The following is a 13,387-nucleotide window of genomic DNA, read 5'->3' as shown; positions in this document are numbered from 1 at the left end:
AGTAGAGGACAGAAATGTGAGGCTCATAAAAGAGAATACATGGAAGAGAAAGACGAAATAGAGAGGGCAAGTTCTCACCTTGACATCTGAGAAGAAGATTTTGAGCATGTTGGAGGAGGGGTAGCGGTTGAAGAAGAACATCAGCTTGGCCTTCTTCAGGTGGTTGGGAGACAAGCCCTCCTGAATCTGAATAACAGTTAAGGAAGCAAAGAAGTATTTTGGGAAAACACAGGGGGGGGGCATTTTAACAGAAGCTAAAGTCAGGTATATCATCATAATTTTTTTTTTTTTTAATTCCCCCCTAAGTGACGTCATTATCCGCTTTATTTGTTGTTCAAGTGATATTTTGGGAACATGGTTTTGGAAAAGGTATTTGGTGTTTTTCCATCCGTGCCCTCAAACCTGGATAAAATAAGCATGTATACGCAAACAATGGATGAGTAGATAGAGAAAGAGAGTCTTTTTTTTAATTCAAATTAATTATTTAAAAGCAGTAGTGTGAGAGTGGCAGTGTGATTTGTGTAACTGCGGAGAGATTAGTGCCAGAGAAGCTCACATAGAGGAGTGACCGGTCCAGTAAAACACAACCGAAAAACATTTAGAGCCATTTTACACCGAAAGCAAAGACGGGCACCTGCTGGCTTTGGATCAAATCCCACATTCATCCCTTCATCTCTCCGCCTCTGCATCCCCCTGTCTATCCCACTGCCTCAACTAGCAAAAATAATAATTGTGGTTGCGGAGTGTATGTGTGAGTGTTTGTGTGACAACAGCTGTGCCCCACCACGCTGCCATTTCCCCACCACATTAACAGCCCTATAATCTATCAGAGAAGATGAGGCAATCAATGGAGCCCCCTGCAAGGTCAATTAGCACACAGGCAAACACACACTCCTACACACACTCACATACACATACAGGAACCCCAGGGGCCCTATAGTGCTGGAGAGAGGAACAGGGAAAGTGGGAGAAGGGGGAATCAACTATCGGGGAAAAGAGGGAGAGAATGGACATGAATAATCCGACAGAGTCAAGACAATTGAAGGAGGTCTCAAGGCAGTAAGCAGAGGATATGATTTGAGGGATTATGGTGAAATATTAAGAATCAAATCCAACACAAAAAGTCATGGATGTTGTTACGCATGACCATGACACCACATGTGCCTCGGTAAATGAAGCCACAGTTGAGCCGTATTGTCGTCCATCATTCATTTAGCAGCGGCTAGGCCAGGTCACCGGACAACAACACCATCACCTAGTTAACATTCATGCCAACCTGTCACTATCTGTGTGTTTAGGCCAGATAGCACACTGTGTGTACTTTCTGTCTTGTTTCACACACACAAACTAAAGCACATGAACAGGAACAAACACACCGAAGCACCAAAAACAGCACTGAAGCAATATCATAATGAAACAAGGCAATAACATGTGTGTGTGTTTGTGTATTTAACAGTAGTTAAAGTGAGTCAGTGAATAAACAATCTTTTTCATCCTCTTCCTCACTCTTTCCAATAAGTGTGTGTGTGTGTGTGTGTGTGTGTGTGTGTGTGTGTGTGTGTGTGTGTGTGTGTGTGTGTGTGTGTGTGTGTGTGTGTGTGTGTGTGTGTGTGTGTGTGTGTGTGTGTGTGTGTGTGTGTGTGTGTGTGAAGGGGGGCATTGGGAGGGGAAGAAAGGGAGGGGGGATACATTCATAAATGAATGGGGGACATCTGCTCGGCTCTGTACAAAGGATTAAAGATACACAGACCTGAGTGTGTGGTGTGTGTGTGTGTGTGTGTGTGTGTGTGTGTGTGTGTGTGTGTGTGTGTGTGTGTGTGTGTGTGTGTGTGTGTGTGTGTGTGTGTGTGTGTGTGTGTGTGTGTGTGTGTGTGTGTGTGTGTGTGTGTGTGTGTGTGTGTGTGTGTGTGTGTGTGTGTGTGTGAGTTCCTCTCAGGTGAATAATCAATGCTAACCACCTTAACCTAACTGCCAGGCTTCTCCGAACCCTAAATCCTTCCACAATGCCGTCACAATTTTATCCCTAGCATGCAAAATGATTCATTCTTAATCTAGAAGCTGATAAATAGACAGAACAAGATACAAGTGAGAGCGATAGAAATTCAAAAATAAATATGCATACCTTTTTTTCTTTCAAAGGTAATAGAACAGGAAATTGTTGTATACTGTAGTATATGTAGTTGTATGTTGAAATGTTACGTTTTTGATCAAATACCAATGAATTTAGCATGTTCTCGAGACACAGTTGATGCCAATAATGCTTAAGAGTGTTTACATTATAAAACATCTGTTGATTGACATATCATAACATAACTAAAATCAAATATACTTCCTTATTAATTAACATGTGCTTACTGTTCATAGGAATGGTTCCGTCCTGAATTGAAAAATAGTCAGGACTGCAAACGCTGTCGTCTTTTTGAATTCATTGAATAATCAATTGATTTAAAAATAAAATAGTAAAAATAAAGCCTGTCAAAATCTTCCTGAGCTCAAGTTATCTTCTTCAAATTATTCTTTTTTCTTGAAACCAATTGTCCAAAAGTAAAGGATATTCCAATTTATAATAATTGAAGCAAATCCAAAGAAGTTTTCTGTTAGTTGAATAATTGTAAAAACTACTATAATTGTCATTGACATTTTTGCCAATTCATTTTCAGTCCATCAACATCAATACAGGACTAACTGTATGATCACTTTTGTCCATTTTAGATTTTGTTACCTTCAAAATAAAATAAAAAGTCGGTTCTAAGGATGGTCAATATCTTTGAAATACTAATGTCCAATTTCAAAGACTTTCTTCCAAATGAATAGAAAAGCATTTTGGAATGAAACGGCTTCACAGGATCAAGAGACGTGTCAAATATTTCTTTTTTTAATTAAAGCAACATCTAAATTGGCTTTGAAGACGACACTGTGATCACATCCTCATCACAGCTGCAAGGAGTTCCTATTTGTCAGGTTCAAAGTCTTATTTCTCTTTTCACTTTGTTCTTCAAGCGTGCACGTGGGTGTGTATGTGTGTGTGCTCGTATGCCTGCATGTGTGAGCGTAAGTGTGTGACATGGAGAAGCCCTCTCCATATGAAAGGTTAGACACGAAACAGCTACCTGCAAACACCTGTCCACATGCACACTCTATGAAAGGGAGTGTGTGTGTGTGTGTGTGTGTGTGTGTGTGTGTGTGTGTGTGTGTGTGTGTGTGTGTGTGTGTGTGTGTGTGTGTGTGTGTGTGTGTGTGTGTGTGTGTGTGTGTGTGTGTGTGTGTGTGTGTGTGTGTGTGTGTGTGTGTGTGTGTGTGTGTGTGTGTGTGTGTGTGTGTGCGCGTGTGTGTGCGTGTGTGTGTGTGTGTGTGTGTGTGTGCGTGTGTGTGTGTGTGCGCGTGTGTGTGCGTGCACTGGGAAAGGTAGCAAACAGCTGCCGAGCAAAAGTCCAACAATTGAAAGATCAACAGCTAAAAGGAGACAACCAGCTAAAAAGTGTAAAGATATTACACTTCTCATTATGTATGCTCACATAAAAAACAGAAACACACACGTTTAGAAAGCTTCCATCAATCAAACATTCACCTGTTCCTCTCCGTGCTCTTTGAAATATGATTAGCTTTGAGCTCCTATGAACAAGGTCTTACCCCACACCCACACGTGAACAAGTGAAATATGATTTGCTTTGAGCGTTTATGTACAAAGTCTTTAGTGCTGTTAGGTTCTCTTTCATCAGAGTGTCTCAGACAGTGTGTGTGTGTGTGTTTCTGTGTGTGTGTTGTTGAAGAGGGAGCTCACTAGCCTTTCTCAGCACCTTTACACAACACAACCTGCTGCCGAGACTTAAAAGAGCTCCAGAGAGCAGCGTGCGACCTGTTTAATCTTCCCCCTCTTGCACGACCCACCGCGGCCCTTTTCATCTTCCCCTCTAAGCGAAGAAAGAAAAGGGTTAGACCAGGAACAATTAATGCAGGTTAATTGATATTGAAGACGTTCTTTGACGGCCGCCTGCTGCTGCCTCTAAGATGTCGAAGACACCGTTTTTGACTGCGTTTAAAATGTGACGTTTGTGGATTAGGGAAATAAAATCATTGCCTATTTAAACTCTTTCCAAATGATTTTACGGATGTTTTTTATACCTAAAATACCTGATGTTTCAAATGTTCAACGTCATCCTTGCTAAACATCTGACAGGATTAAGGGGGATTACAGCTTTGACCATGCTGAATCTTCATTTTAATTTCATCTCTGAGACCCAAACCTAACGCAGGACTAAAACCTTAATATGTAGAAGATAACACAAGCTTTAAATCAAATTGTAAATGCAAGAAAACACAAAAAGGTACTCATTCTCAAACACAAAGGGGCAGTGAAAAGGATACGGTGCTGCCAGAGTAGGGCGATATGTCAGACATGTCTTGAAGGTCCCCACACTCAGACTTGATGAGGGACAGGGACAGACCCTCCGGTGAGCTCTGCCGGTGGTGGTGGTGGTGGTGGTGGTGATGACTGAGATGACCCCCTCCGAGGGATGCCATTTTGCTTCTGAGGCTGAGAGTTTCCCTGGTCATGTCCATAGAATCGGGGGAGGACCGATGATGGTCCTTGGGCCCTTGAGGGTAGCCGGCTCCACCCCCGTGTGAAAGAGGACTCTGAAAGGGATACCCCATAAGAGGAATAGGGAATGGGTGGCGAAAGGATGGAGGGCTAAAGCTGAGCGAGGCGGTGAGGGGAGAGGGGTGAAGGGAGGGATGGTGGGAGGGATGGTGAGAAGGAGGAGGAAGAGAGGGGTGAGGGTTGTCTCCTCCACCTCCCCCGCCGCTCTTGCGCACCACCAGGGGCAGAGCCTCTGTCTGGTCGCTGGGCATGGGCACCCCACTCAGTCTGCCACTCAGACCCCCGAAGGAGTCCAGCGGGCTGGGGATGATAACGTCTCCGAAGCAGTGCAGCCTCTGGTTGGAGGAGTGGTAGTTAGATGTTGGACTCCCGTCCCCGTTCAAACTGAGGGCCAGGGCGCCAGCGCCAAAGCGTGAGTCTGAGGTGAGGGAGGGAAGGGGGCAGAAAGGTGGGGGACAGGAAGAGGACGAGGTGGAGGAAGAGGAGGGTGCAGCTGGTGTGCTGCTGTGGCAGCCGTGGTGACTGACAACCTGCTTGGGCGAGGAGAAGCCTTTGACGACGGTGTCAACAACCTGCGACACGGCACAGTTCAGTTCCTGCTTCAGCGTCTCCGCTAACTGCCTTCCTCCTCCTGCTCCTCCTCTCCTCTTCATCGCACTTACTAAATTCCTCTCCACCTCCTCCCTGCTGTCCACATCCTCCTCCATTTCTCCATCTATCAGGGCCTGTTCTCTGAGGAGGGCTCGGGCCCGATCCAGGAACAGGCCTGGGTCCAGCTCAGACAGCTCCTGGTTGCTATGGCGCCCTCTGGCTCTGTGCCTCTCCTCCAAGCCGTCAGAGCGGATACTGTCCTCTGATAGGTTGCCGTCTTCATCTCTTTCTCCGCCTCGGTCAGCATCTCTGCTCTCGCCGTTCTCTTCATCTTCCTCTGTCTCTGAGTCGTAGATCTGGTAGAACTTCTCCTGGAGCTGACGCAGCTGTTTCTAAAAAAACAGAGGAAAGAGAATGTTAAAGATGTCTCCTGAACCCACATGTCAACTGTTACCACAAATTAGCCAAAAGATAAATGGAAATAGTATGTCATCCACTCGGTGGGCTGATAATTGTTTTACTTTTTTTAGGTGCAAATTCAACGAGTAGGATGGAATCAAGGTAAAACTTAAATCTGTGTTAATTTACGTTAGCCTTCTTTTAGATCATGAGGAGCAGTTCTTTTATAGTGCCTTTTTGCAACTGGTGTATGTGGTGCATTTTAGCAGAGTATCTACGCATGACATATCTACCCATAATGCCTTCCACCAACCTGCATGTCCTCCAGCTGCAGTTTGAGTTGCCGTCTCTCCTCCTGCCTCTGCTCCTGCCTGGAGCACACTAGTTGGGTGAAGCATTGTTGTTGCTGTGGCAGGCGCTGCTTTCTCTTATTCTCCCGATAAACTTCACCAACGCTGACCACACCCCCCCGGGAACCTGGAGAGCTCAGGAGGGAGGAAGGCCCGTCGCACCGGCTGTGGTTGTGGCTGCTGGTGTTGCGGCAGTTACCCTCTCTTCTGTGGCCATTACTGCTGTTACTGTTGATGCTGCAATTCTCATTTTCGCGGCTGATATCTTGGTTGTGGTCGCCGTTGGACCGGACCAATGGCGAATGACTCATACCACGGATGATGTTTTCCACGCGGGCACGCTTTGCGCGAAGATGCTCGTCCGACAGCCTGTCCAAATCAAAAGTGGAGAGGGAGAGGGGCTGAGAGGGAGCGTGGGAGTTGAGGCTTGAAGAAGGCAGTGGTCGCCCAAAGGAGGAGGAGGAAGGAGGGGGGAGAGGAGGCCCAGGAGAGAGGCAGTCAGACGGGCTGTCCCGGTCACGGGAGGAGCTGCTGCAGGCGTCCTCGGCGTGGATCTCTGAGCCTCCACTGGACAGAGCTCCACTCCCCTGGGATGGAGGACAGGGAGAAGGCATTAATGAGAGAGCACTGAATGGGGATCACAAATAGTGGCTTGTTTGTTTGGCTGATAGGAAAGATAAGATGCAGATGCTTATTCAATCTAAAACATGGTAATCTAAACTCACATATGGCTAATTGATGAATTGCCTTAACATGTCATCACTACCTGTGTGTGTGTGTGTGTGTGTGTGTGTGTGTGTGTGTGTGTGTGTGTGTGTGTGTGTGTGTGTGTGTGTGTGTGTGTGTGTGTGTGTGTGTGTGTGTGTGTGTGTGTGTGTGTGTGTGTGTGTGTGTGTGTGTGTGTGTGTGTGTGTGTGTGTGTGTGTGTGTGTGTGTGTGTGTGTGTGTGTGTGGATATACCCGGAAGCCTGAGTCACTCCCTCCATTCTTGCCCATGTTACTCTTCAGTAGCTGAGAGATGATGGTGGCACCAGGGAAAGGCATTATGGCGTCTTCGTACGAGTTGGCCCTTTTAAGCAACTTCCTCAAAACGTTGGACTTCTCTCCGTCACTGTTGGAGCCGCCATGTCCGTGACTGACTAGAGAGCAGTCTCCGTCCTGATCGTGGCCGTGTGATTGGTTCATGCTTTCGAGCAGGGTCTCCCTGGCGCGGCTGAATAATGCACTAGCCACAGTCCTTTTCACCCCAATGTCGACACGTCGGCGCTTTGTCTGTCTGGTTAAAAGGGTGTTGCTGTCATGATCAGGCATCACGCAGGGCAGCTAAGCGGACATGGCCAAGGGTCCTCGCAGACACGCAGGATGAGAAGAGGTACCTGGTTAAAACAAATAAACAAAAATTGCAACGTTAAAAAAATGTTATACCACCGTTTGGGTAAATTGTGTATTATGTGGTCATATTTCAGTCAGAGAGAAGCAGAATTATTTAAATGTTAAGCTATATTTTTTAATCAATAGCTGATCTCTACAGAAAGAAACATTTTAAATATATAGTTTGAATAATGCAAAACTCTAAAGCTGTTTAATTCAAATCAGTAGTCTTATCAGATTTATTACAGAATCATTCCAACATAACATTAACAGAGACTACTATGGACAATGTGTTTTTCTTACAAATCATTTTATAATAATATTATCTTTAACCTTTTGCACAGAGTTGACAATAACTACCTCATATACAAATCACCAACTCTGAACCATTCTTATCCATCTCCAAATTCACAAAAGGACTATTGTAGAGCAGAAAAAAAGGGAACCACTTTGAGAGTAGAAATTCCCAGGAAGGAGTAACACCTGGCTGTAAAAAAAAAAAATGATATCCCACTTCCTCCTCGTCTCTTGAGGGGTAACCTTGGTTTCAGCTTCTTTTTAGGAGCTGTGAAGAATCGACAGGTCATCTCTTATTGTCAGAGGGATTTCACTGCACTCGCAAGAAAAAGAAAACTGTGTGTGTGTTTGTGGGTTAGTTTTATTTCAGAGAGATGTATTCACACGATAGTAAATGGGTTGTCATTGTAAAATGTTTTATTCTATTTCTACGACTTGAGGCTTAAAAAGCTCTACATACTTCAAATGAAAAGCTAGGGTAATTGTTCTGTCAGTGAATATATTATTTGTGTAGAGAAGCTCAGTGCACCTCATAAAGGTTAGGTTTCTTTGTCGATGCTCGGGAAACACTTCAACTATCTTGTGGGAAGTATTGAAACGCCGGCTTCACCCTTACTTCCCCACAGGCTAAAGCTCAACTCTCGGTAAAATGTAATTTCCCTTAATTTAAGATTCATTCAAATGGAAGTAGACCAAAACAAATCTAAAAAATGTTGCCAAAAATAAGCTTTTGCAATCTTAAAACACACTGACGGAGGAAGTGGATATCTGCTCCCTTCACACATGCATACAGGCAGCGTTTTCCATGTTACATGTTTGCATCTGTTTTGCAAGTGATTTCAGGGTTAGGTCTAGGGAAATATTTTACGAATGAAAGCTGCTCCTACAACAGTTTGTTAGAGCTGTGCCTTTGTTCACTGGAGTTTTGGCGTTTTTATTCCACTGTTAGAAAATGTGGAAAACAAAAACAGCAGCTCAACTCCGATTTTAAAGAAAGACACAGAACTAATAGGAGACACTTTTGCAAAACCGACAAAGCAGACACTGTTCCTGCCGGGCCATTACCAAATGAAATAGTTTCTAAGCAGAGGAGAAGGATTGTTTGAATGTGACTCTGAGTTTTAGTGTTGCATACGAGAGGTGTTCAGAAAAACACTCAGCGGCCTCAGCACAGTGCCCAGCAGTGACCCAGATACACACACAGAACATGCAAACACACTATCTGTTAGCGTGATTGGTTCCTCAGCATTACTGTGGGCAGAGGTCTGGCCCGTGCACAAACATACATACATACACACACACACACACACACACACACACACACACACACACACACACACACACACACACACACACACACACACACACACACACACACACACACACACACACACACACACACCAAGGTGGTAGAGAGACTAACAGTTTAGATTAGGGGGTCCAAAGAGCTTGGAAACTTGGTTATTTGGAAACGTGTGTTTGAGGTCAATTTGAGGGGGCATCAGTGAAAAAACAGCTAATGTTTCATGTTTGCATTCGTCAAACCTTCACCTTTTCTAAGAACATATTATCTTATATAAATCTAAGTGTGTCTACTTATCAAGACGTTTAAAAACCAAACACACCAAGGTTCGAAGTTGAGCACTGAAAGCAGATGTGAGAGTATGTGTGTGTGGTTTCGGCACTAAAACTGAAACTTTCATTGTAATTTGAATTTAAAGGGCAGGTATTCGTTGCAATTGAGAACTGAAATGGGAAGTAACTGATGTGTGTGAAGTGTAAATGACTTATTTCCATTTAAAGGATGAACGTGAGTGGTGTTGCTGGGTTAATTTATCTTTGGTGATATTTGTAATTCTAGTAAACACAAACTCACTTCAACCATTTCTTATCTGCTTTTATGAATACTTTTAGCTTAAAATAATATCAACATAATTGTATAACTTTTGGTAAAAAGTGTAGGTCATTTGTTCACCTTTTACTTCCTATACTTCACCTCGAAGAGGAACTACATACCCAGGTTATTACAACAGTGTAAAGTGGATTATACTTGTGCGCTTCAGAGTCTGACAGAAAACACAAGCTGATCACTTTTACACGGCAAATACTGAGGGATGTTTGTCATAGTCCGAACAACAATTAGACAAACATTTCCAACTGAACATGACGGTCATTCTTCTATGATAACGTTTTAAAAATGATGAAGAGCTGTGCCGATAGAAACAGATAACGTCCCTGGTTTCTCTTGTTTTAGCGAAATTGGCGGACCTCTCTGGAAGTACAGATCATTAAAAATAAAACGTATTGAAGACATTCATTTAAATGAGTCCACTGACAGGATTCCTTATTTGCTTTAATTTGTGAAAAAATAAAGATTTTAAAACCAACCTCCTAAATACTGAATGACTTGGTAAGCAGTAAAACTATAAAAACAAGAATTGCATGAACTCCAAAAGCAACGGCAGGTGCGTAAATCCAAGCGACTTCTACAAACTGCAAAGGAAAGTAGCCGTGAACTAAAAGTCATTTTAATTTTAAAACAAACTTTGATCATAGATTGTGTTTCACGCAATCGTGTGTATACAGCCGGCAAGAATCACAAGCAAAACTAACGCGCCTGAGGTCAACATGAGCAGAACCAGTTTCGGAAAACAGTCCAAAATGCAACTGCGCCCTGTGAATCCGCAATGCGCGGCGAGGGGGGACCGGCTCCTCCAACTCACCGAGGAAATAAAGTTCAAACCTCAAATCAGACACACTCAAACACAAAAGCCCATGAGTGACGATAATGGTAATAAATAAAACGTGTTTCGACTTACTTCTCTCTCGAGCGTTTCTCCAAGTCCGTCCGTCGAAGAAAGGGCGAACACAAGACACAGATCCGGACTCGTCTTTGAGATCAATGCCGTAATTTACTACGGCAAAGTGGAGACGTATGCGGAGCGTGCGCGCGCGGGCATGGGTGTGTGTGTGTGTGCTGGGGAGATAGACTCATAGAGAAAGTGTGTGTGGGAGAGATCGAGTGACAGAGAAAGAGAGTGAGAGAGAGAGAGAGATAGAGAGAGAGCGAATCTGCTCTTGTGCGCCGCTCTCCTCCCGGGATGGGAAGTGTTTAGTATCGAGCGCACCCGGTCCGTCCGGCACTGTCTGCTCCTCGCGACTCCGGTTTTCCCCCTCTGAGCAAGACTCTCAATAAGAAACAAGAAGAGGCGCACATGAAGGATACGTGAAGACGCTGCGTCACAGGGCCCGGAGTGAGGTAACAACTCCACCTGACCAATAAGGAAGGGGGACCAGGGACGCTGGATTTAATTTATAAGGAGCCCTCCGAAAGCAGCGCAGCCAGAGCGGAGAGGGAGAGAGAGGAGAGAAGAGCATGGAGCGGAGGGTAACCCAAAGTCAGGTTCAACAAGCTTTCTCATTTGCGGAGAATCTTTGTAGATTACCGTTTAACTTAAACCAGATTTTAGGGGCATCAATTATCCCTTTTTCTCTGTTGAAGCATGCCCCCATGTTTCTATGTATTTTGCAATGCCCAGTGTTGTGTACATATGAATCACCAGTCAATGAAAATATCTATTAGATGTCATTGATGAATAAAGAGTGCACTTGTATTGCTTGTGTGCATGCCTTTACTCAGTACAACATTGCATGCAACTGTACGAATATTATATAAATATTTCTAATAAAAACAGGCTTTACATGTTTCTGGTTCTTTTCTTCCACCGTCTTTGATAACTTGTGTACGTCAGAAATGTCCAAAATAAATACATGTTGTGCTTTAATGCAGCCGTAATTGCCTCCTAATTGGAAACAACGGTACGCCTCTGCGCGGGGCTCCAAATAAATCAAAGAAAGTTGTCTAAAGGCAGACAAATGAGCCGATAGTTCTGATGTGTAAGGACCCCTCTTCTCCAGAGATCAGAGTTCAGGAAACCTTGGAACTGATAGCGAGTCAGTGTTTTTGCTCAAATACACTTCCGCAGGAAGCTCTCCGTTATCCAGACTCAGTAAAGACACCCAGAGATGTTCAGAAAACATAACCAAAGAAATATGTAAATAATATTTCCAGGTTGAAGCAGTTTTATAGAAGATAACGTGCTGAGGCCTTTTGAGAAACCAGCAATCCACCATATAATTTAAATGTATAGCATTCTAATATAAGCTTTATTTGTCACAATTTATTGTAAGTCTTTTAGCTTTTACATATACACCTTAATGGATGCATTGTTTACGCGCACGTTCCTTCAGCATCAAAAGGCTCACAGATTACTCTTATTCACTTCCTTATATATGCGCAGGTAGAAACATTTCAGAATTATTTCAGACTAGTCCACGACGGATCACTTCATAAATTCATCTGTGTTCAACAGATGGTTAAAATGTAAATCACAAAAAAATGTATGAAGCGAAAAATATTCCTCATGAAAATGAATAATAACTTAGGAACATATCAGTTCAAATTCTGTGTTTTTTCTTGTTTAGAACAGTTGGGAAATGTATTTTTGTATCATATTCTATATCTGACTGTTTAATACTAAAGAAAAACCTTACGGAAATAAAGAAAAGTGTAACTATGTCACGTCGACAATGTGGTATGATTTTTAAAAAGCGAAATGATTCTGTTCGGTGCATTTTTTTGCATTGCGCATGCAGAGGTATTGTAATGGTGTGTGGGACACATCATGAAAAAAACACGTAGCCTATTACCTACATTAAAAAGTGTATTTGTAATTTAAAGTTCTTTGACAGGAAAACATTTTTTTCCGGAGCATTGTTTTCCTCTTTCAAACGAGGTCATTCAAAATCGATACGGTATTTCAACATTATTATTCAATAAGAAATATCAGCGCAGCCTCTCAGAAGATCAGCGCTTACCCCGCGTCTCTCCTCTTAACTCAATTACGCACGGGAATAATCGGCTTTTACACGAAGTTATACACTTACTTTCCGGCTGTGCCGTGCGGTTTAATTTGCAGCAAAGACAAATATTAAAACCCAGAAATAAAAAACATTTTAACCCCGAGGAGACAGCTGTGTGTTCCGTGCAGCACAGGATGTCCTTGCACGCAGAAGCGAACAGGCCCAGTTTTTCTAATGATCGCCAATTATTTGGCACGGACACGGAAACTTCACCACAGCAGCACACGGAACTTTTCTTTTCTAGCTGAAAAAGCTGTGACCTATTTGAGCCTTGGCGCCCTGGGTGATGCCATTTCGTAGTTTGGTAACTGCAATAATTGTGAACATTTCCCCTTTATATATCTGCAACGAGAGAGAGAAAATGCGCATGGTTAGAGAAGATAATAAAGGGCTGTCTCACACTAAATGAGTAATGCTCTTGAGCTTATGGAACATACTTTATGCATTTTGAAAAAAAGCCTAGTTTCCTGAGTCTGAAGGAGGGGTGATGTGCATATACAGAGGAGGGGGCATATTTGCTTTTGATACCGTTTTTGCAGCTCAAAATGATAGGAATTCACAAAATCTCTGATAAAGATAGGTATTTCCACTAAAGAGTGGTGTTTCCTAAATATGTGCTTTTTGTGCTATTTTCACATCATAGGTAGAAAATAAGCATATTAATGTTTAACTCTGTGACCGCCATGTGTTTACTTGCCCGATGAGCCGATGACCCCCACTTGTGTTTTTGTGTGTGACGTGAGAGACAGTGTGTGTTACTCAATAAAAACAGATGTGTGTACACACACACTTTGAGCCACTGTCCTTGCATTTGTGAAACACAAGTTGAAAGTGTGGGAAAGTGTGTGTGTGTGTT

At 43.3% G+C, this 13,387-nt stretch overlaps 1 protein-coding gene across 1 annotated transcript in view; it reads right to left on the bottom strand.

Moving 5' to 3' along the window:
• prox1a (prospero homeobox 1a) overlaps positions 1-11,308 on the bottom strand; it is a 32,628-nt gene extending 21,320 nt beyond the window's left edge. Inside the window, exons 1-5 of the mRNA XM_079671922.1 lie at positions 10,428-11,308; positions 6,901-7,316; positions 5,904-6,527; positions 4,366-5,583; positions 79-186 (exon numbers count right to left, since the gene is read on the bottom strand). Of these exons, the coding sequence (XP_079528048.1) occupies positions 79-186; positions 4,366-5,583; positions 5,904-6,527; positions 6,901-7,251 (2,301 nt within the window). The 5' untranslated portion in view covers positions 7,252-7,316; positions 10,428-11,308. The remainder of the gene's footprint in view (positions 1-78; positions 187-4,365; positions 5,584-5,903; positions 6,528-6,900; positions 7,317-10,427) is intronic.
• Between the last annotated feature and the right edge of the window lie 2,079 nt (positions 11,309-13,387).

This window comes from Notothenia rossii (genome assembly GCF_949606895.1).
Source record: "Notothenia rossii genome assembly, chromosome: 3".
NCBI classification, from domain to species: Eukaryota; Metazoa; Chordata; class Actinopteri; order Perciformes; family Nototheniidae; genus Notothenia; species Notothenia rossii.
Note: the sequence above shows the minus strand (reverse complement) of the source record. Positions and strands in the feature narration are given on the sequence as shown.